The sequence below is a fragment of the Bison bison genome, unplaced genomic scaffold, assembly GCF_000754665.1.
Source record: "Bison bison bison isolate TAMUID 2011002044 unplaced genomic scaffold, Bison_UMD1.0 scf7180017863702, whole genome shotgun sequence".
Classification (NCBI taxonomy): domain Eukaryota; kingdom Metazoa; phylum Chordata; class Mammalia; order Artiodactyla; family Bovidae; genus Bison; species Bison bison.
In genome coordinates, this window is record NW_011494274.1 from 3,212,114 (window position 1) to 3,233,768 (window position 21,655).

A 21,655-nucleotide genomic window follows, 5' to 3' on the forward strand; every position below is an offset into this window, starting at 1 on the left:
CGGAATTCCAAGAGGAAATGTGTCCCATTTCCATGGGTTTTCCTCTTTTAGCTCTCTAAAGCCTCAGGATTAAGTAAGATCTTCTTTCACCATCAGTATAATCCATAAGTACAATAATATAAACAACTGCACTGTATCTTAATTCATTTATACATTTATTAACCTCCACTTGCTCTAAATCAGAAGCCATACTAAGAACTGGGGATCCCAAGAATAAAACAAGGTATTCCTGCTCTTGAGCAGCTCTCAGTGTTGAGTTTTATTTGCAAAAATGTAATATTTTAAGCCATCATTAATTCACAATTGAAGTAGGCACTTACTCATGCTGCTGCTACTGCTAAGTCGCTTCAGTCGTGTCCGACTCTGTGCAACCCCATAGACGGCAGCCCACCAGGCTCCCCCGTCCCTGGGATTCTCCAGGCAAGAACACTGGAGTCGGTTGCCATTTCCTTCTCCAATGCATGAAAGTGGAAAGTCAAAGTGAAGTCACTCAGTCATGTTCGACTCTTCGCGACCCCATGGACTGCAGCCTACCAGGCTCCTCCGTCCATGGGATTTTCCAGGCAAGAGTACTGGTGTGAGGTGCCATCGCCTTCTCCAAGGCACTTATTCATAGCTGAAACCAAAGACTTGAGATGAGACAGAGAAACGGTACAAGGGAGGCGGAGTGGGCAGGAGACAAGACCACTAAAAACACAAGAAAAGGAAACCAGGGTGGAATCCAGTGCTGGGAGCTAGAGACTCATTCACAATCCAGATCTGCCAACTATGAGTGATGCAAATAATTCTGCTTTTTGCAATTAGTATGTATTTTATAATTAAAACTTTTAATCCCCAAACGTTTCTTGTTTCATTGTTTTGAAGATCAGATGAGAACACTGGTCAAAGTACATGGCACAGAGCTTTTTAACTGGGAAGCTCAACTAGTCCACTAGTTTTTAAAAATGGAGTATCCTCTTAATCAATTTTTAACACAATTTTGTTAATTTAATTTACATTAACACATTTTGTTAAGAAGAGTTTTGTTCATGATGATAATACTCGATGACAGAGAGTGAAGCAAAAAGGTAAACATAAAAGTAAAAGCCTTCAAGTCAGACCTAAAATTACATTAGGATTGGAGCCCTTGATAGTCAGCCACCCTAAAGAAGTTATTGTATCATCACGGACAAATTTTCACAGGGTGGGAAAGAATAAACGTTAGAGATATAAAGGCCTCAAACACTGATGTTCACTTCACTCTTCGTGATCCCTAGATAAACGCATTTCCCAGCTGTACTGGATGCCTGGGGTCTGGCTGCTCAGCATACAAACCCAGTCCTACTTCAGCCCCTTCCCGGTTCCTCTGCAACGGTGAGAGAGGGAGGGGAGCTGCCACTCCCCTGCCCTCTGGCGGCGGAAGCACGGCCAGCAGCCTCAGTGCAGCTGGGACGGGCTCCACTCCCCGGAAGGTCTGCAATGCTGCCGACAAGGGTGGGGCGGGGCAGAATCCTGGCCGCCTGGCCCCACAGCAACTTCTCATCCATTCTGTGACCTACACACTCCCCCGATAAATTCATTTTTTCCTTAAGTAGTTCCTGTTGTGTGTAAACAAGAACCCTAAACTAAGGACACTTCCGTAAAACTAATAAATATCAGTGCCATGACATTATTTTAGTATCTTTTTCTCCATGACTGAATATACAAAGATAATGGGAGCAAAGTATTCTTCCGCTGTAAAGATGGGTGGAATAGATCAAAATCCACTTGCTGAATTTTCTTTAAATAGTCCTCCAGAGCAACCTAGAAAAAGAGAATAATGGTCACCAGATCATATAGATTAAGTCTTTTAAAGAAACAAAAATAAAACCAGCAGGTATTAAGGCTACTTTAGTATTCCTGAGATGGTCTTCTGCATGCTAACACTGTAAACGAGAATTTTTAAAAGCGAGAAAATAAAGACATCTTCTAAGAAATCTGGAAGTTATGAAGCTAACTGTATCACAGAGCTAGGACTATCAAGCTAATTTGGATCGTAATTTATAGTGTTCTGGTCAAAATGTAAAAAAGAAATGATTTGCCCTATTTTATTACTAGATTCTGTAGAATACAAAACTGCTACTGCTACTGCTAAGTCCTGTCAGTCGTGTCCAACTCTGTACGACCCCATATATGGCAGCCCACCAGGCTCCCCCGTCCCTGAGATTCTCCAGGCAAGAACACTGGAGTGGGTTGCCATTTCCTTCTCCAATGCATGAAGGTGAAAAGTGAAAGTGAAGTAGCTCAGTCCTGTCCGACTCTGAGCGACCCCATGGACTGCAGCCTACTGGGCTCCTCTGTCCATGGGATTTTCAAGGCAAAAGTACTGGAGTGGGGTGCCATCGCCTTCTCCGATACAAAAGTGGTGTTTCAATTAAGGAAAAGGAACACCCTCCCCAGCCCAACCCTCCACAGAAATGCACTGTGCCATGAGCGGGAGCCCAAGTTGCTTAAAACAGTATTTTGTGAAAAAGTTCAGAGTCTCCATATTCTTGTTAGAAGAAAATCTGCAACCAGGGAGAACAATCCCAGGTCCCTCAGAGGTCACGCCATGCTCCCCCATCACACAAAACTCGGCAAAGTTTTCTCTGGGATTGGGGTGGGGCGGGGGGCAGGTTAGAAAACACTGCCGATGGGCAGTGCTCTTCATGGATTTCAATGTTACTAATCTGTAAATTTTTAACATATTGCAATAACTTCTTATTACACAGAGAGGCACCTAGTTTGGCACTGCACGACGCAAAGCGGCCCCACCGCCCTCTCACCCACGCGCACAGCACCCCCTGGAGTTCTGCGGCACGACCTGGGTGTCCACAGCTGGCTGGGGCCCGTCTACAGGACTAGGTTTCTCCCATACACTATCAACGAGTAAGTTTACGTATCAATTCAGTCTCCACTTCTGAATCTCTCAACTTATATACACACATCAGGTATGTGCATGAACGCACACAGCTGCCAAAGACCTGGAAACAGTCCAGAAGTTCTTTGACAGAAACAAATAGATAAATAAAATGTTCACATGATGAAATATTAAGCTGCAGTGAAATTAAAATGTATTTAGATAGAATAATATGGATAAATCTTAGCAACATTATATGTGTGTGTGTGTGTAACCTATAATAAACAAACAGAAAATGATCCATTTTTATAAAGCTCAAAAACAAAACTGAGCAACATACTGGTTAGGAATATACAAAATGGGAAAAGCATTTTTAGAATAATAAATACCAAGTCCAGGACAGCTACCTGGAGGAGGAAGGCAGAAGGGGATGAGATGGGGAAAACACGTGAGCGCAATGGAACAACAACATTTTAGGTCCTGGATGGAGCAGTGGGTTCATGGGTGTTCATTATGTTATGCTTCACAATACGTGCATACGTATATATATACTCATTTGTAGATATCAAATAAAAAACACTTTAAAAAAGAATAAAAGAAAAACCTTTTGAAGGTATTTTATGGGCTCTCACATGTTCTCTTTGTTTTTTGGGGGAAAAAAGCTCATATTATTCATAATGTTCTGTAACTCATTCTTTGGCTGTGTGAAATCGTCACTGTGGCATGCAGGCTTCTCTAGCTGTGGTGACCGTCTTAGCTGCCCTGCGGCATGTTTAATCTTCCTAGACCAGGGATCAAACCTGTGTGTCCCCTGAACTGGAAGGAGGACTCTCAACCACTGGACTCTACCGTAACCTGCTTTTTTGAATCACTCAATATATTGTGATTAACTTTTCATCTCTAAGAATTTTATTATGTACATTTTAATAGTTTCATAATATCCAATTACAGGAAAAGTTACTGAAATTAAGGTGCAAGCACATAATAAAGAATTATACAGCCATTAAATATTAATAAATATTTTTAATGATGTGGTTAAATGCTTGATAAATAGGACACTACCATATAAAGCATGATTTTTATTTTATTTTATTTTTTAAAGCGTGATTTTTAAATACACACAGAAATTCATTAAAAAAAAAAAAGAACATTTGGCAAAACTAATACAATTATGTAAAGTTTAAAAAAAAAAAAAAGAACAGAGTAAATAGCTTTTATCTCTGGGTCCAGGAACTGTGCTATTTATGGTATGATAGTTATTTTCTTCTAATATTCTTTTTATATTGTCCAAATCTCTATTATGAGAATATATTGCTTTTATAATCAGGAGAAGATTTCACTGAAATACAAATGAAACAGACCTCAAAATTAGAGCTCAACTAAGCATTCACAAATTAGGATTTGGTTCAAAGTCTGAGTGAGTGAGTCACTCAGTCATGTTTGACTCTTTGCGACCCCATGGACTGCAGCCCACCAGGCACCTCTGTCAATGGGATTCTCCAGGCAAGAATACTGGAGTGGGCTGCCATTTCCTTCACCAAGCAAAGTCTGGCTAATGGCAAATAAATTGTTCAAGGTAACAAATTCATTGTGAAATTTTCAAAGATGTTATAATTTCTGAATATAGCTTCTGAAAACCATGGGCTTCTCTGGTAGCTCAGCTGGTAAAGAATCCGCCTGCAACGCAGGAGACCCTAGTTCGATTCCTGGGTTGGAAAGATCTGCTGGAGAAGGAATAGGCTTACCCACTCCAGTATTCTTGGGCTTCCCTTGTGGCTCAGCTGGTAAAGAATCTGCCTGCAAAGCAGGAGATCTGGGTTTGATCCCTGGGTTGGGAAGATCCCCTGGAGAAGGGAAAGGCTACCCACTCCAGTATTCTAGTCTGGAGAATTCCATGGACTGTATAGTCCATGGGGTCTCAAAGAGTTGAACACGACTGAGCGACTTTCACTAGCACTTCACTTTTCTGAAAACCTCATCTATAGAGGACAACATATGCTACCCCGGACGAGTCATTTTCAAACAGCAGAACCTTTTCTTTGAAGAAAGTAATTAACAGATGCCCCCCACACACAGCACATGGGGTGATGCATGCCCCGGCTGGGATGAGGAGTAGGACAGCAGCAGCTCCCCGGGACTGTCATGCAGTCCCGCCACTTTCTCCTCGCACAGTTTGGAAACTGAGAACTGGGCTCCAGCCCGAGGAGTCTCTGATCCATTAGGTCTGCGGCAGACCCCCAAATGTGCATTTCTACATGACCCCAGGCAGATACTGCCAGGCCAGGGACCACGCCACCAGCCCAAAAGACTGGTTCTTGGCCTAGCTGCACTTCATGATTTCCGGGGGAACTTGTAAGTGGTATCAATGCCTAGATCCCACCTCTTATATACTGTGATTTAGTTGGTTTAGAGATAAGCCCAACATTGTTTTGTTTTAAAAGTTCCCCCAAGTGATTCTGATGGACAACCAGAGTTGAGAACAACCTTTTTTTCCACAAAAGTGAACAAAACAGTATTTAATCTTCTTGCGGCTTGTAATTCAAAATAGGTGATGGTACATCACCAAATGATCAAATAAATAACAATTAAAAATGGTGATTTAGAATGTGTTGACACAGAAAGAGAGGCTTAACGTCTCATTTATACCAAAAACACATATATAATTATATGAATATAAAAAGTCCGAAAAGATGAACAGACATTATCTCTGGAAAGGATAGAATTGAGAAAAGATTCCAATTTCTTCTTTTGCCTCTTGTTATATGAACATCTAAAATATTAATGTATTACTTTCATAATAAGTAAACTCAGTAAAGAAACAAAATGATTTCAAACACTCAGATCTGAGACCTAGGACAAAAGATGTCAAGGAACAGAAGAGCATCTTGGAACATATTTTAGGGAGAAAGGTAGAAGATATGTTTGGTACTGTAGAAAATGCTTGAGTTTTCCATTTTCAAACATCACAAATCTTTGAACCTTGGTCTACAAAATGAAGTAAACCACACTGAAGAATAATGTATGACATGCTCTAGCTCAGAATCTGTTTCCCATATTAGGTGCTACTAACCGGAAGTTGTTCTCATTTTTTAATGTATTTTACAACAATGGTTCCTGAACCTGGCTATACATCAGAATCACCTGGGTAATTAAAAAAATAAAAATCATCACAAATCCTCTTAGGAATGCCCCCCACAACCCCAAGAGTCTGAGTCTTAGTAAGAAGACCCCAGGAATCAGTATTTTTGAAGAGGCTTTCCAAGATGATTCTGATGCAGCCAGCTCAGCACTGCACTTTCAGGAACCAGTGCTACAATATGGTCACTATTGAGAAAAAAATTAATAAGTACACCATTAGGTCATACTTATATGGCTAGAAGCAGCCTAACACTCCTATGAGGTAGTTTATCCTGTGAGTCCCATTTTACCTATGAGTAAACTGAGGAACATAATGATTAAGGAACTTGTTCCACAGTAAGTGACAAAGCAAATTCAAACCAACGTGGTCTGGCTGCAGTCAGCACTAACGATAATTCCACTCACCTGCCTCTGGGGAACACAGGCATGACCTTCACCAAGAGCAGAACGTTAACCAACAAAACCTACCCTAAGGGACGAAAACAAAAACAAATACTACAGACTAAAGAACTGCACTGGAAACCTTATTTAAAAAAAAGGCTATACACATCTGCTTTAATAATTAAACAACTTATTCTGTTAACCTACTTACAGTCTGAAGAAAAGCAGGAAATGCTTTCACAGGAACACTTCTGTGGAAGGACCTAGCCTAAAAAGGGAAGACAAAAGAAAACTGGTTTGAAAGACAAGTATTTCTGGAAATTAACCCTCTCCCTCTGAAAGTGAACACAAAACAACACCAGCAGTTTCAAACAGCATCGCTAGGGCCTTTCTTGAAAACAAGAAAACAGTTATCTCCTGCTGGTTGAGATTAACTTGCCAAACCTAAAGAAATCAGGAAAAGGCACTATATTAAGAATTCTATTCTTCTTTAAAAAAAAATTATTTATTTTATTTGACTCCGCCAGGTTTTAACTGTGGCATGCAGCATTTTCAGCTGCAGCATGTGGGATCTAGTTCCCTGACCAGGGATCAAACCCGGGCCCCTTGCATTGGGAACGTGGGATTTCAGTCACTGGACCACCAGGCAAGTCCCAAGAATTCTACTCTCTCTGTCATTTGGTTTTCGCATTTCCAGCTGCCACAACTTTGACCACCACTGCCCCCCGCCACACCCAGAGGAACCCTGGATACAGAAGGCCACCTGTAAATGATGTGTGGATTTTCAACTGCGTGGAAGGCTGGCACCCTAAGCCCTGTGGTTGTGCAAGGGTCGACTGTATTTGCACATCAGTCCCAGCACCTCCCCAGCCTGGATGTCAGCCTCTCTTGCCTAGATGACTATAAGACCCTCCCAGCCACGCTTCCTGCGTCTGTGTTCCCCTACCGTTAATTCATGTCACACAAGCAGCCAAATTAATGTCATAAAGTCATTGTTTAACTTAACTCCCTGATAGATCATGTCTCAACTACTCATCTTAGAATTCAAAGGCCTCCGCATCTTGAATCTAATCTTACCTATCCAACCCAGCTCCCTAATGCCCTGGACTACAAAGCCTCGACCCACCCGGAGTAATGCCCACCCTCCACCCTCCCCAAGCCCACTTCTGTCTACAGGCCTTTGTTTACATCGTCAGAAACTACTTCTACTCCCTGACTCAATTCTCAACCCACTGTACTCCGGTTTTACTCCATCTACTAAAACTGCTCTCTTCGAGATCATTCACAATTTACTGATCAGCATACCCCTCTTTTCTCTTCAATCTCTCTAAGGAATGCAGGACTTTAGTATTTCCCGTTCTTGGAATCTGCTCCTCCCTTAGGTTTCCAACACACTGACTCTGAGTTCTCCTTCCTACCTGAGAACTGGAGGTGGGTTCAAGGTTCAGCCTTTGGCCTTCTTGTCTAAATATACACTGTCTTTGGACAACAGCGTATCCACACCTGGAGCTTTAACCCTAAGCCTTCCACCTGAATGACTCCCCAGGCTGTATCTCCAGTTCTGACCTCCTCTTACAGTCGTCATCCTGCAATCTGCATTTTGGCCCACTTCCTTAAATGCCTTCGAATCCCCTTAAATTCAGTGATGCCCAGAAGACTACTGATCAGCAGCCAGCACACCACTGCTTTTCTACTGCAGTCTCTGACTGGCACTAGCACAATCTATATTTGAACTTCATGAAACCTTCCCCTTCCTGCTCCCTGACCCTGCTACGATCCAATCAGTTATCAAGTCTAGTCGCTTCTTCCTCTGTTATGTGTGTGCTTGGTGCTGTGCTCCGTCGCTACAGTCGTGTCCAACTCTTTGCGACTCCATGGACTGTACCCGCCAGGCTCCTCTGTCCATAGGATTTTTCAGGCAAGAATACCAGAGTGGGTTGCCATGCCCTCCTCTAGGGGAATTCCCGAGCCAGGGATCGAATCCGCATCTCCTGCATCACAGATGAATTCTTTACTGCTGAGCCACTGGGGAAGCTCATTATATGTATATATGTATGTATATACATTCACATACATACATGTAAAATATCTACCCTCCCTAAATCAGACACTCTTTATTTTTTAATGACTTATTATGGCTGAATTAGTTGGTAAGTATTAAATTACTTGGTAAGTATTAAACCTAGACAGCATATTAAAAAGCAGAGACATTACTTTGCCAACAAAGATCCATATAATCAAAGTTGTGGTTTTTCCAGCAGTCAAGTACGGATGTGAGAATTGGACCAAGCCAGAGAATTGATGCTTTTGAACTGTGGTGTTGGAGAAGACTCTTGAGAGTCCCTTGGACTGCAAGGAGATCAAACGAGTCAATCCTAAACGAAATTAACCCTGAATATTCACTGGAAGAACTGATGCTGAAGCTGAAACTCCAATACTTTGGCCATCTGACGCAAAGAACTGACTATTGGAAAAGACCCTGAAGCTGGGAAAGACTGAAGACAAGAGAAGGGGATGGCAGAGGATGAGATGGTTGGATGGCATCACCGACTCAAAGGACATGAGTCTGAGCAATCCCCAGGAGATAATGAAGGACAGGGAAGCCTGGTGTGCTGCAGTCCACAGGGTTGCAGAGTCGGACACAACTGAGCAACTGAACAACCACAAAGTATTAAATATGAGAATCATGTCTTTGTACTTTCTGGGCTTTAATAACTTAAGTGGAAATTTTAATTTCAGAAACTATTTTGACTGAGCAAACTAGATAAGTTACAAAAATACTTGCTGCAACAAATTTGCTCTTACATTGTATACTGAGAATGAGTATACCTGCAAGATTCAAAGACCACCATGGTCTCAGTGACACGATTTCCCCTACAAATCTCTCTCAGGAGATGTCGCAGGTACGAAATAAGACTGAGCCACAGGAGAGGCACAGCCCTTTGGACTCCCCTGCAATTCCTATGGCATTCACTCATATCCTGGAAGCAATCAGGTTGAAGCTACCAAGAGGGTTTAAGAATGCAATAAATCAGATACTCTTTCAAATGTGGCAATAGGAAATGATTTACTAGAGATGATTATTAAGAGCCCGGTGAACAGGGTCACAGTGGTGAGGGCCTTGAAGTAAAAATACACATAGAACGTGTATTCAAAAAAGGTTAACTGGGAGGGAAAAGTAAGAAACAGAAGGGTCCCATGGGCTGCTCACTAAACACAGTAGCAACAAACTAGAAGATAAACGGGGCAAGCTGTCAGAGAGGCCAGCTGAAAACACCAGCTGGGAACTGCTGAGGATGTAAAGTTCTGGAAGGGCGGAAGAGGAGAGGCATCAGCCTTGACCAGGCAGGAAGACACACTCTCCCCTGAGAGACAGAGAAACAGTGAGCAGACGAGTCCCAGGACAGCCTCACTGAGGAAGCTGAGGAGGAGAAAGGGGGATTTTTAAAAAGTGGAAAAAGTTTACAATAGTCCCTAAGATACATTTGCTGAGATTTCACTGAGCAATGGATACACACTGTTAAACAGAAAACGCTACAACCAAGCCTTAGGAGTAGCCACAGCTAGAAACAACGGTTTCCTAAATGATTCGGCTAAAGGAGGCTACTTACGTGCTTTAGGTGCAAGTGTGCCTGGCTGGCCACGTCATACACCACGTCTCTCACATTTCTATCTTGACTCTTCCGTAGAAAATCCTCTTGTGAAACACCGTGCTACGTAGGAAAATGCGCATTACGTTAGGAATCAAAGAGCACACTTAAAACTAACTCAGCTCAAGACAACAGGTGATAGAACAATATGTACAGTAAAATGCTCTTTTGGTTTTTAAAATACAGCTATATGTACGTGTCACACACAAACACACTGTCTCTCCTAGAAGAACATGCAACAAGATGCTAAGGAACGACAGTAGTACCTGGAACAAAATAAACAAACGGCTAAGAAATTTAAAAGAACAGACAATAATGAACCTCATCCAGAAAACAAAGGTTCTCATACACAGTAATTTTTCTGAAGGATTACTTCCTCCTTTAAAATAAAAGAACAGGCTAAGGTGAACACTAGGAATAATTATGAAATTGCTTGGAAGGGAATGAGGCTACACCAAGTGAGGTTCTCTGGACCTTCTTACGCACAGCTCCACCACGACCTAAAATGCCTGACTGATAAAACTCTGACTTGGTAACTCTGGAGCAAAAATGCAATACACATGTGTTTCAAAGAAATTACTGCTGCTAAGTTGCTTCAGTCGTGTCCGACTCTGTGCAACCCCAGAGACGGCAGCCCACCAGGCTCCCCCGTCCCTGGGATTTTCCAGGCAAGAACACTGGAGTGGGTTGCCATTTCCTCCTCCAATGCACGAAAGTGAAAAGGGAAAGTGAAGTCGCTCAGTCGTGTCCGACTCTTTGCGACCCCATGGACTGCCGCCTACCAGGCTCCTCTGCCCATGGGATTTTCCAGGCAAGAGTACTGGAGTGGGTTGCCACTGCCTTCTCTAGAACAGACTAAAGAACAAGAAGAGAAATGTCCCTCCCCATATTCTTAAGGTAAATAATTAGGAGTCCAAGTAACAGCCTTACCAGCATACAGATATCCATGGGAAGGAACACCCTTCTTCTGCTCCCGTGATAGGGGGTGGCTCTCAAGCAAGTGACGATGCCTTGTGCTTTTCCGATGTGACTGGCGGCATGGTCTGCATGAAGATCCTTTATGCCTGTTATTTCAGAAATCTAACAATTAGGCCACTCTTTTCTCTTCAAATGCGTAACAAGTGAATACAAGCAGCATAGGGAAATCACCTTAACACGTAAAAGGTGTTTATCCTGTGTTTCATATCTGAAAAACAGGATTTATGTGAGCAAAACTGGGCACAAAGACAAGCTGATCATTTACCAGTAACAGGCTTCTGAACGTCAACTTTTAAATAGAAGGTTTCCTCAGACGACAGCATACCAAGAGCACATTTGGAATTTTAATCAGCTCTTGTGAAAAACACTGCAAGTCTTGCATTTCTTCTCCTCAGTGCAATTTCCATATGACCTCATTTTAAGTATATGCCTAACAGACTTTCTGCTCTTTGCGCCCTCCTTTCACTGCGTTGGCAAACATGTCACTGAATGGGCAGGCAGAACAGGCCTGGGAAACTGGGCAAGGACTTGTATTATTCTTTTAGGCTGACATAAAGACATATTGTTTTCTTCAAATGGATGGTATTGTCCTTGCCCCAAATAATTCCATTACAATCCTCATGACAATAAGCCCTCACCAACTTAGAATAGAGTCAAAGGAGCAAAAATATCTAAACTCCATAGTTTGGGGTTTTGTTTTTTTTTTAAGAAAAATCTCATAAAAACTTACAGAGTTTTATTTCTTCAACCTTTGTCTTAAACATGGGAAAGTATTATTGACAAAGAAGAAAGGAGTCAGGTCATAGGGCTTCCAAACAGTAAGGGTTGCATAAAAAAGTAAAATCATCTGCAATTACCAGATTATTAATTATAGCATGAGGCAGCTAAAGTACTTTTATGAGAATCTGGGTATTTTCATTAGTCTGCATTCCATTCCAAAGAAAGGTATATATTTATTATATTTCCATTCTACCTTGAAAGAAACAGAAAAGCTAGTCCTTTATAGTTGGTGCAAAGAAAAATTTTAACGTTAAACTGGTTAGACTGTCAAATTGTATGTTAACAGTATGGAGGGTCCTTAAAAAACTAATAACAGAGTTACCATATGATCCAGCAAGTTTATGCCTGGGCATATATCCAGAAAAGATGAAAACTCTCATTTGAAAAGATACATGCACCGCAATATTCACAGCAACACTATTTACAATAGTCAAGACATAGAAACAGCCTAACTGTCCATCAGCAGATGAACAGAGTAAGATGTGGTGCACACATACAAGGGAACACGACTCAGCCATAGAAGCAGAAGGAAACGCTGCCACTTGCAGCAACACGGATGGACTAGGGATTACCGTACTGAGTGGTAAATCAGACAAAGACAGATACTGTATGATCCACTTATATGTGGGATCTGAAAAATCATACAAATGAACCTACTTACAAAACAGAAACAGACTTACAGACTTAGAAAACAGACTGGCAGTTACCAAAGGGGAAGCAGTGGGAGGGGCGAAGTAGGAGCCTGGGGCTGCCAGATGCTCATCATCATATAGAATAAACAACAAGGGTTTAGCACGGGAACTATATTCAGCTCTTATAACTACAACAAAAAAGAATCTGAAAAAAAAAAAGTATATATGTAACTGAATCACTTTCCTACATACCTGAAATTAACATAATGTAGATCGACTATACTTCAATTAAAAAAAAGTATTTTCTTTAAGAAAGAGAAGTATAAAATAGGAAAAAAAAAAAAAAAAACTTACCCAATATTTCTAGTGTTAGATAAAGAAGAGAACTCTGTGTATTTTCAGCATAATTTTCTAGTTCCTGGATATTACGATATGCTTTGTCATCCAAATTTTTTTCCTACAAACAAAATGTTTTATTTGTTTGATGGTTAATAACTTATTTTAAAAATGCACAATTTTTCCCCTAAAGAAATGACTATTAAATAATTAAAACTATTGGTATGAACTGTTTATTACACAATAAAATAAGATCCTACATGTTCACTACTTACAAATCACCCCTCAGAATAATACCTCAGGAATAATCTCAATGCACAAATCACCACAGACGTGGGGTTGGCTTAATTTTTACTTGCTTCTAAAGTCTAAGGTCTTTTTATACAGTTCATGAGGTTCTCACAGCCAGTATGCTGTGGTGGTCTGCCATTTCCTCCTCCAGCTGACTCACTGGAAAAGTCCCTGATGCTGGGAAAGACTGAGGACAGAAGGGGGCCTTCGGGGATGAGATGGTTGGATGGCATCACTGATGCAATGGACATGAACTTGGGCACACTTTGGGAGATGACAAGGGACAGGGAGGCCTTCAGGGAATCTTCCCAACCCAGGGATCAAACCTGTGACTTTTTCATCGGCACGCAGGTTCTTCACCACTGAGCCATCAGGGAAGCCCCCACCTTAGACTGTGTTGTTGTTCAGTCACCCAGTCATTACGGAACTGGGCTTCCCGTGCTATACAATAGGTCCTTGTTGATTATCTGTTTTATACACGTTTTATTTACAGATCAAATGATAACATGTCTGGGGTTTACTTTAAAATAATCAAATACGGTTTAGTGAGGGAAGTTGGTAGAAAAAAAAATGAAAAAACACTGGACATGGGTTTATAACTATTAAAGCTAGGTGACACTATTTTCTCTACTTTTATATAAGTCTGAACATTTTCTATTTTTAAAAAAACACCAAAATAGTAGAGTATGATATGCACATGCATGCCTCTGCCTGGACGCCCGTTCACCTGTCTGTCTCCAGGTACCGGGGTAGGAGCTGAGGTAGGTGGCATGCAGTGATGGAGAACAGATAAAATGGCACAGTTCTCTAAAAGTCTGCTTCCTCCAAAATATTAATATACATATTAAAACATTTCTTCCCTGAAGAATTAGCATAAGGATTAAAAGAGGAGAAAAAACAAGACTTGAGCAACTGCAACTTACTCTTTCATCAATGATTTTCATAAGCCATCTTTTAGTCAGATTATGTCTTCTGACAGCCTAAAAAAAAAAAAGTTTTAAGTTTTTGGAAAGTACTACAAATGACTTCTGTAGACCTGAATAACATAAACAAACCAAATACAAAACCAGGCCAGGGAACATCTGTAATAACTCATCACCAGACAGCTATGTTAAAAACCTAGGGAAAAAGAAAATGTCCCTAGAAAACATTTTAAAACATTTTCAAGTAAAGATAATATATCCAAAACTTTTTCACTACTCTTTTCCTTATACCAGTAGTAATTAGTGAATCCACTTTCAAAACAAACAAAAACACAAGAATTAAGCAGAGCAAGCTTCTCTATGCGGTATGCCTCGACTTCCATGCTTATTACAAACTTCTTTCCATAAAATGAAGACCCTATTTAATGAAAATAACCACTTTATAAAAAAGAAAAGGCTAATACAGCTCCAAAGAAAACAATCTGCAGGGTACAGTGTTATCTTACAAGTAAAGACACTCCATTAAGAAAGAGCACACTTAGTGCTTAGATCTTGGTCTCTAATACCATTTCCATCAAAGGAAACAGACTCTAAAAAAGGGGATTCCAGAGCTGGAAAAAGGGAGATTCGAGAGGATCCTGAACCATTTTATTGTGCCAGAAAATAGAAAGTGCAAAAAAAAAAAAAAAGATAGGAGGCATGTTAGGACACAGGAGCCAGTCTGAAGGGACTCTCATTGTCCAAATATGGGACTATATGAATACCAAATAATTAAGTACAGTAATGAGGTATAATCTGCCTGCCAGTGTAGGAGACATAAGAGACAAGGGTTCATTCCCTGGGTTGGGAAGATCCCTTGGAAGAGGAAATGGCAACCCACTCCAGTATTCTTGCTTGGGAAATACTATAGACAGAGGAACTTGGTGGGCCACAGTCCATAGGGTCTGAAAGAGTTGGACACAACTAAGCGAATAAGCATGCATGCAAGCAATGATTTATAAAATACTGGACAAAAATGCAGTTTATACCAATAATTAATAAACAAATAAATAATATAGGAGACTGAGAGCAGTTGCTTACAGTAGCATGCCAAGTGGTAAATGTGAACAGAGCATTAGAGTTGGGACATTATCATTCTGTAATCATAATAGTAAAGACTGGATAAGAACCATCAGTGAATGTTACGTTTCACAGGAAACTGATGAGGAGTAGGATATTTGCATTGTCTTAAAGTTGATTAGTTGCAAGGGAAATTCTAATTATACAGTAGACTACACATTGGGAGAACCGGACAACATCTTGAATGTTAATGAAAATGAACAATGCAATAAAGGACGGATGGACAGAATGTGTCTCCAGATGTGACACTCTAAGAATACATCACTGATGCAGTATTCTGGCCAAGAGCGCATAACCTGAACCATCTAAGCAGGATAAAATATTAGACAAATCCAAAATGAGGAATGTTCTACTACAAAAAAAAAAGATGTTATACACTTCAAACATGTCAATGTCATAGAAGACAAAGAAAAACTATGGAAATGTTCCAGATTAAAGTAGGCTAAACAGATATGACTGAAAAATACCTGACTGGATCCTACAATGGAGGGGAAAAATACATTAATGTATATCATTAGGTCAACTGACAAAATTGGAATATGACTGGAAAATCAGATGAAAGTTATTTCAAAGTTAAATTTACTAAAGTCAGTAACTATTCTGGTTAAATAAGAGAATATCTGTATTCTTAGGAAATACTAAAGTATTGAGAAATAAAGGGACATGACGTATGCAACTTATACTCAAATGATTTAAAAAAATTATGTGTGAAAATATACAGAGATCATGCCAGCACACACACACACACGAGTGAGCACACACAAATGATTAACAAATAGGATAAAATGTTAACAACAGGTAAATGTGAGTGAACGACATAGAAGTGTTCTTACAAGATTTTTAATTTTGTAACCTTCCTAAAATTTTGAAGCTATTTCCAAATAAGGTAAACACTGCTTTTGTGCCAAGTCAACACTAAGTATAATATATTTTCACAAGAAATACAGTAGTGAAACATAAAGTCTCCAGGATATCCCACACTTCAACTGAGACTCTAAGATGTCACTGATACTAATGTAAAGGCTGGCAGGCTCATCAACACACATGCAAGTGGCAAAGGATGGAAGTGTGCAGAATGGAGCCCACCTTGCCCGACAGGAAAGCAGCAGAAGCTATGAGGGCTGCAAAGAGCTGGTCTGGAAGTGCTCTCAGCATTGCTACAATTACACAGCAGCACTCCCACAGGCCTCTCCCCCCAGTTCCAAGAATCAGCCTGGGATACCTCAGTCACTTCAGTCTTGCTCTCATTTTGTTTTGTACATGTCTGAGAAGGGCAGGGCTTGTTTGATCTTTGTAACCACACCATCAAGCACCATTCCTGGCACATAAAAGTACTCAGCAGATACTAAACCACTGAAAAGTCAGACTCCTATTTACTCAAGTCTGACGCTGTAACAGCTGCAGTTCCTTGACCACAAAACAGAGTTCTGTCTGATTCTGAAGGACATCAGAGATCAAGATAAAAAAACACATAAGAAGCTGAAAACCTGTTAAATAAAGGTATCAAAACTTTGCAAATAGAAGCCAAATGGAATAAAAATCATGGCTATAATTATTAGAAATTATAGGAATTCATCTATTCTGTGCTCTAAAAGCACCAATGAAACAGCGCAGCAGGAATGTACTCTCTGTTCCCCTATTTAATCTTCTGAAGAACCTGAAGCTCTTTAAGCAATCAGTGGAAAGTCTGACTGGACAGTGGCGCAATAAGTATGTGCTCCAGAAGAATGGGAAGAAGTAAAAAACACACAATCAGGACAACCGCTCTGAACACTACCTGCTTCTTTCAAATGTTCATGTTAATCTGTAATACCTGTCATATCAGAGAGCTGGCCAACATTAATCATCAAAATTTAAGCAGCTTTTAAAACTGGACAAATTGTCATACATGTAAACATTCTGTAAATCAGATATGTCTTCTGGCATTTAAATGAAGCTAAGACAAGATAAATTTATGTTAAATAAATCTCTGATCTTTCAAGTTATTTCCTGACAAAGGCCAGAATCTTCAATACAAGTCTTAGCATAAACTTCTAACGCAGTCAGGTTTGTATATAAAATAAGTAGTTTCTGGATTTTGGAGAAACTTTCCTTTAAACTGAGTCAGCCAGGATGAAGTTCTTGAAGTGGGATGACTAAAGGGAAACAGCTAATCCGATACTCAAGAGCTTCCCATCCACTTTTCCTTCCCAGTCCCTGATGGAGGGGCCTGGTTGTCCAATTACTGAGGTTCTGTGAAGTCAATCTGGGGCCAAGAAAAGGGGCCTGCCTCTGCTGGGGCACAGACCTGAGAAGGAGTGTACCACTCAGGTCTGTCAGAGGCTCCTGGGACAGACGCTGTCTTCTGGCACTTACGATGTGACAACAGGGACACAGATCAATGACAAAAGGAGCCTAAACCCTGTTCTCTGCTGCTAGTTCAACGTATTTTTAAACTGTGTAAGGCTAGTTGTGAATGAGGAATCCATAGAGCTTTAATGTAAAACTACCAAATACATCTTAGTGTACAAATAACAACCTCGCCCATAGGCTTCCATTCTCAGATACCTAAACTTCATCAACAAAGAGGCAATTCTATGAAACTAGACAAGGCAGCTTTAGGAATGATAAGAGCACAAAAGATCAATGCATCATTTTCTACAGTCCAGCGTATGAACTAAAGCACTGGAATAAGGAGCTACTTGGCAGATAGAATAGAAAATTTAAAATGTCATTGTTTCAAAATTTGTAGGGCTTAAATTCTGCAACCAAACATGTGGAAAATAATTTATAACATAAACAGACCAAATTCCTCTTTCTTCTTTTAATAAACACACTAAAGATGTGTGTAAATTACTTGTTAATGATTTTAAATTCTGTCAAAACTAATATATATCTGACTTTCTTCTTTTAATAAACACACTAAAGATGTGTGTAAATTACTTGTTAATGATTTTAAATTCTGTCAAAACTAATATATATCTGACTTTCTTCTTTTAATAAACACACTAAAGATGTGTGTAAATTACTTGTTAATGATTTTAAATTCTGTCAAAACTAATATATATCTGACTTTCTTCTTTTAATAAACACACTAAAGATGTGTGTAAATTACTTGTTAATGATTTTAAATTCTGTCAAAACTAATATATATCTGACTTTCTTCTTTTAATAAACACACTAAAGATGTGTGTAAATTACTTGTTAATGATTTTAAATTCTGTCAAAACTAATATATATCTGAACGTTACGTGAGCCCAAGAATATTTTCAGGATAGATTCCCCATCGCCACTATCCAACTTGTATGTAACAAAAAGTATGCTTAAACAACATTCTTACAAGTGAAAAGTAGCTGTTTCTGTTTTACCTTCCACAGTTCAATGGCCACAGGCTGATGTGGTGGATTGTCACTGTATATATCATCCACAGTTTTCTTCCAAAACTGCATTCGCATCAGTCCAATTGTTTTCTCAGAGACAGAGTCCTTAATCTATAAACAGGGTTTAAAAACATTAACAACTGCACTACTCAGAGTCTCAGAAATCACTATTTATAACCATAAAATCACGTAATTCAGTCTTCTCTGCATTTAATTTTTCCTTGAAGTTATATATCGGTTAAATTGTCACCATTATGAGTTACCTAAGTAAAAGCCAAAGATTACTTGGTGCTTATTCAAAAATATCCTCAAGGTCTGCATTCAAAAATACCAGCAATTCTTCTAAAAAAGTTATAAGGAAAAACAAAGGAGGGGGGACATTTTGTTTTAAAAACATTTAAGAAAGATCAACCAGTCACATATAGACCTATTTGAATCCGGATTTAAAGAGAGAGACAACTAGGAAAATTTGAACACCAGATGTTTAATGATATTAAGGAATTATTTAAAATTTTTAATATATAATAATAGTAGTGTTATTTTTTTTAAGTGAATTCTTTTAGAGATGCAAATTGAAATATCTGCAGGTGGAAAAATTCATCTGAAACTTAACTTCAAAATAACCTGATGTGGCTGAGGAGTAAAGATGAAAAACAAGATTGGCCTTGAGCAGGTAACAGCTGGAGGTGGGTGACGGGGTACATGAGGGTTCATTATATTTCTCTCTCTGTATATGGACATACTGCATTCTATATATGATTGAAATTTTCCAGTGGAGTTTTAAAAAAATAAGTGGAAGGGAAGAAAAACAATCCTCACTTGGTTAGTGATAGCAAGAATATTTTTTAACTCTGACGATAAACCTAGTAAATAGAACCAGAGGCTTTTCAGAGGAAGCAGAGAAGGAAATATTGTTTATCAAATGTCTACAAGTTCTAGGCCCTGTGCAGGTACCATGATGTTACCTGATCACAATCATCAGAACAAACTCACAGGGTCCTTATCAACACATTCATTCTACAAATACAGAAATTATGGCTCAAAAAGGTAGAAGCTTATCTCACGCACATGGAGAAGACTGTGGAGAGGGCAGGGGCTGACTGCAAAGGGACACATACGGGAATCTTTCAGGCTGATGGAACTGTTCTGTATCACGACTCTGATGGTACCTACAGGACTTGAAGCAGTTTTCAAAACCTATAGGTCTATATACCACAAAAAGTGAATTTTACTGTGGTACATTTAAACAAACTCACTCGTTCATTCACTAACTTTTTAAAAGACTGCTAGACTCTCTCCCTAACTTACTATTGATTAAGAATGGCCTTGTTAAGTTCTGGCAAGAATCATCAATGCATGCTAAATCTAGGAGGAAAATTTTTTCTAACTGAGCTATAATTGACACATAACAGTTTCATTGCTTTAAGTATACAACATGATTTGATATGAGCGTGGTGGGCTACAGTCCATGGGGTCACAAAGAGTCGGACATGACTGAGCAACTAAACCTACCTACCTACCTACCTACCTATATATTGTGAAAGATCACCATAGAATATCTATTATCACCACACAAAATTAGAAATCTGTGTATGTCAAGAGCTTTTAAGGTCTGCTCTATTAGCAACTCTCAAATGCATAGTAACAGTATTAGCTGTGCATTCATGCCCACGCCTTATTTACTTACAATGCCAAGTTTCTACTTTTTAACCACAATCACTCCTCTCACCCATCTCCTAACCCTGTCTCTGGCGACCACCAATCTGTTCCCTGTATCTATGGGCTTGCGAATTTTTTGTTTGTTTTGCTTTTGCTTTAGATTCCACTATAAGTGAGATCGTATGGTATTTGTCTTTGTCAAACTCATTTCACGTACATGAAGCCCTCAAGGTCCATCTGTGTTGTCACAAATGGCAAGGTTTCCTTCTTCTTTATGGTAAGTAATAACTCATTGTGTAGATATACCTCATCTTTTCTAACAATATATTTACATATTTATATTTTTGGCTGCACTGGGTCTTCGTTGCTGCCCACGGGCGTTCCCGAGTTGCAGTGCGCTGGGGTGACTCTCTGGTGCAGTGCACAGGCTTCTCACTGCGGTGGCTTCCGTGGTGGAGCACACGCTCCAAGGTGGCCGGGTTTCAGCAGATGCAGCAGGTGGACTCAGGGGTTGCCATGGGCAGGCTCTAGGGCGCTCAGGCTTCAGGAGCTGCAGCTCATGGGCTCAACAGCTGTGGCACATAGGCTTCAGTTGCCCACGGCATGGAGAATCTGCCTGGACCAGGGATCGAACCCGTGTCCCCTGTACTGCAGATTCTTATCCACTGTACCACGAGAGAAGTCCCGATAAACCACATCTTTATCCAGTCATCCACCAACGGACACTTGGGTGGCTTCCATACCTCGGCTACTGTAATAATGCCGTGATGAACAAGGAGGTGCAACTATTTTTTTCAAATTAGTGTTTTCATTTCCTTTGGCTAAATACCCAGAAATGGAATTACTAGATTTTGTAGTAGTTCTAATCTTTTAGGAATCTCATACCATTTTCCATAGCAGCTGCACCAATTTGCACTCCCACCAACAGTGCAAAGGGTTCCCTTTACTCCACAGCCTCAGCATTTGTTGTTTCTTGTCTTTTTGATGACAGCTATTCTAATAGGTGTGCGGTGACGCCTCACTGTGGTTCTGATTTGCACTTCTCTCAAAGTGACGCTGAACACATTTTCATGTACCTATTGGCTGTATATGAGGTAAATTTTGATGAGGACCATGGTCTTAGAATGTCTCCTCACATTCAACAGGAAAAAAATATTAACATCTTGACCAGTGGCCAAAATTGCTATCACAAATAAGAGGCACACAGCCATGTCATGCCTCATTGTGATTCCCTGAGAAGGACATACACCATTAAGACATTAAGTATTAGATTAGAAATGTATAATATAATTGTGACAAAAACTCCAAATGAGAAATATTCAAGATTTTTAAAGGAACAATATGGTTTTTTTTAATGTCAGTGTTTAATAGAAGACAAAGAAAAGCTGTGGAAATGCTCCAGATAAAAGGAGGCAAAAGAGACATGAAAGCTTAAATGTAATATGTGATCTTAGTTTGGATTCTGTACAGAAGGGTTTAAAGATGCCATAAAAAACATCATTCAATCGTTCAACAAAACTGGAAACCAGAAGGTAGATTAAATAAAACTAGT

At 39.9% G+C, this 21,655-nt stretch overlaps 1 protein-coding gene across 1 annotated transcript in view; it reads right to left on the reverse strand.

Annotated features, from left to right (window-relative positions):
* Positions 1–806: 806 nt before the first annotated feature.
* Positions 807–21,655, reverse strand: part of NDUFAF6 (NADH dehydrogenase (ubiquinone) complex I, assembly factor 6) — a 35,875-nt gene continuing 15,026 nt past the window's right edge. Inside the window, exons 4-10 of the mRNA XM_010833527.1 lie at positions 18,433–18,555; positions 13,967–14,023; positions 12,771–12,873; positions 10,957–11,090; positions 9,988–10,089; positions 6,588–6,644; positions 807–1,782 (exon numbers count right to left, since the gene is read on the reverse strand). Of these exons, the coding sequence (XP_010831829.1) occupies positions 1,654–1,782; positions 6,588–6,644; positions 9,988–10,089; positions 10,957–11,090; positions 12,771–12,873; positions 13,967–14,023; positions 18,433–18,555 (705 nt within the window). The 3' untranslated portion in view covers positions 807–1,653. The remainder of the gene's footprint in view (positions 1,783–6,587; positions 6,645–9,987; positions 10,090–10,956; positions 11,091–12,770; positions 12,874–13,966; positions 14,024–18,432; positions 18,556–21,655) is intronic.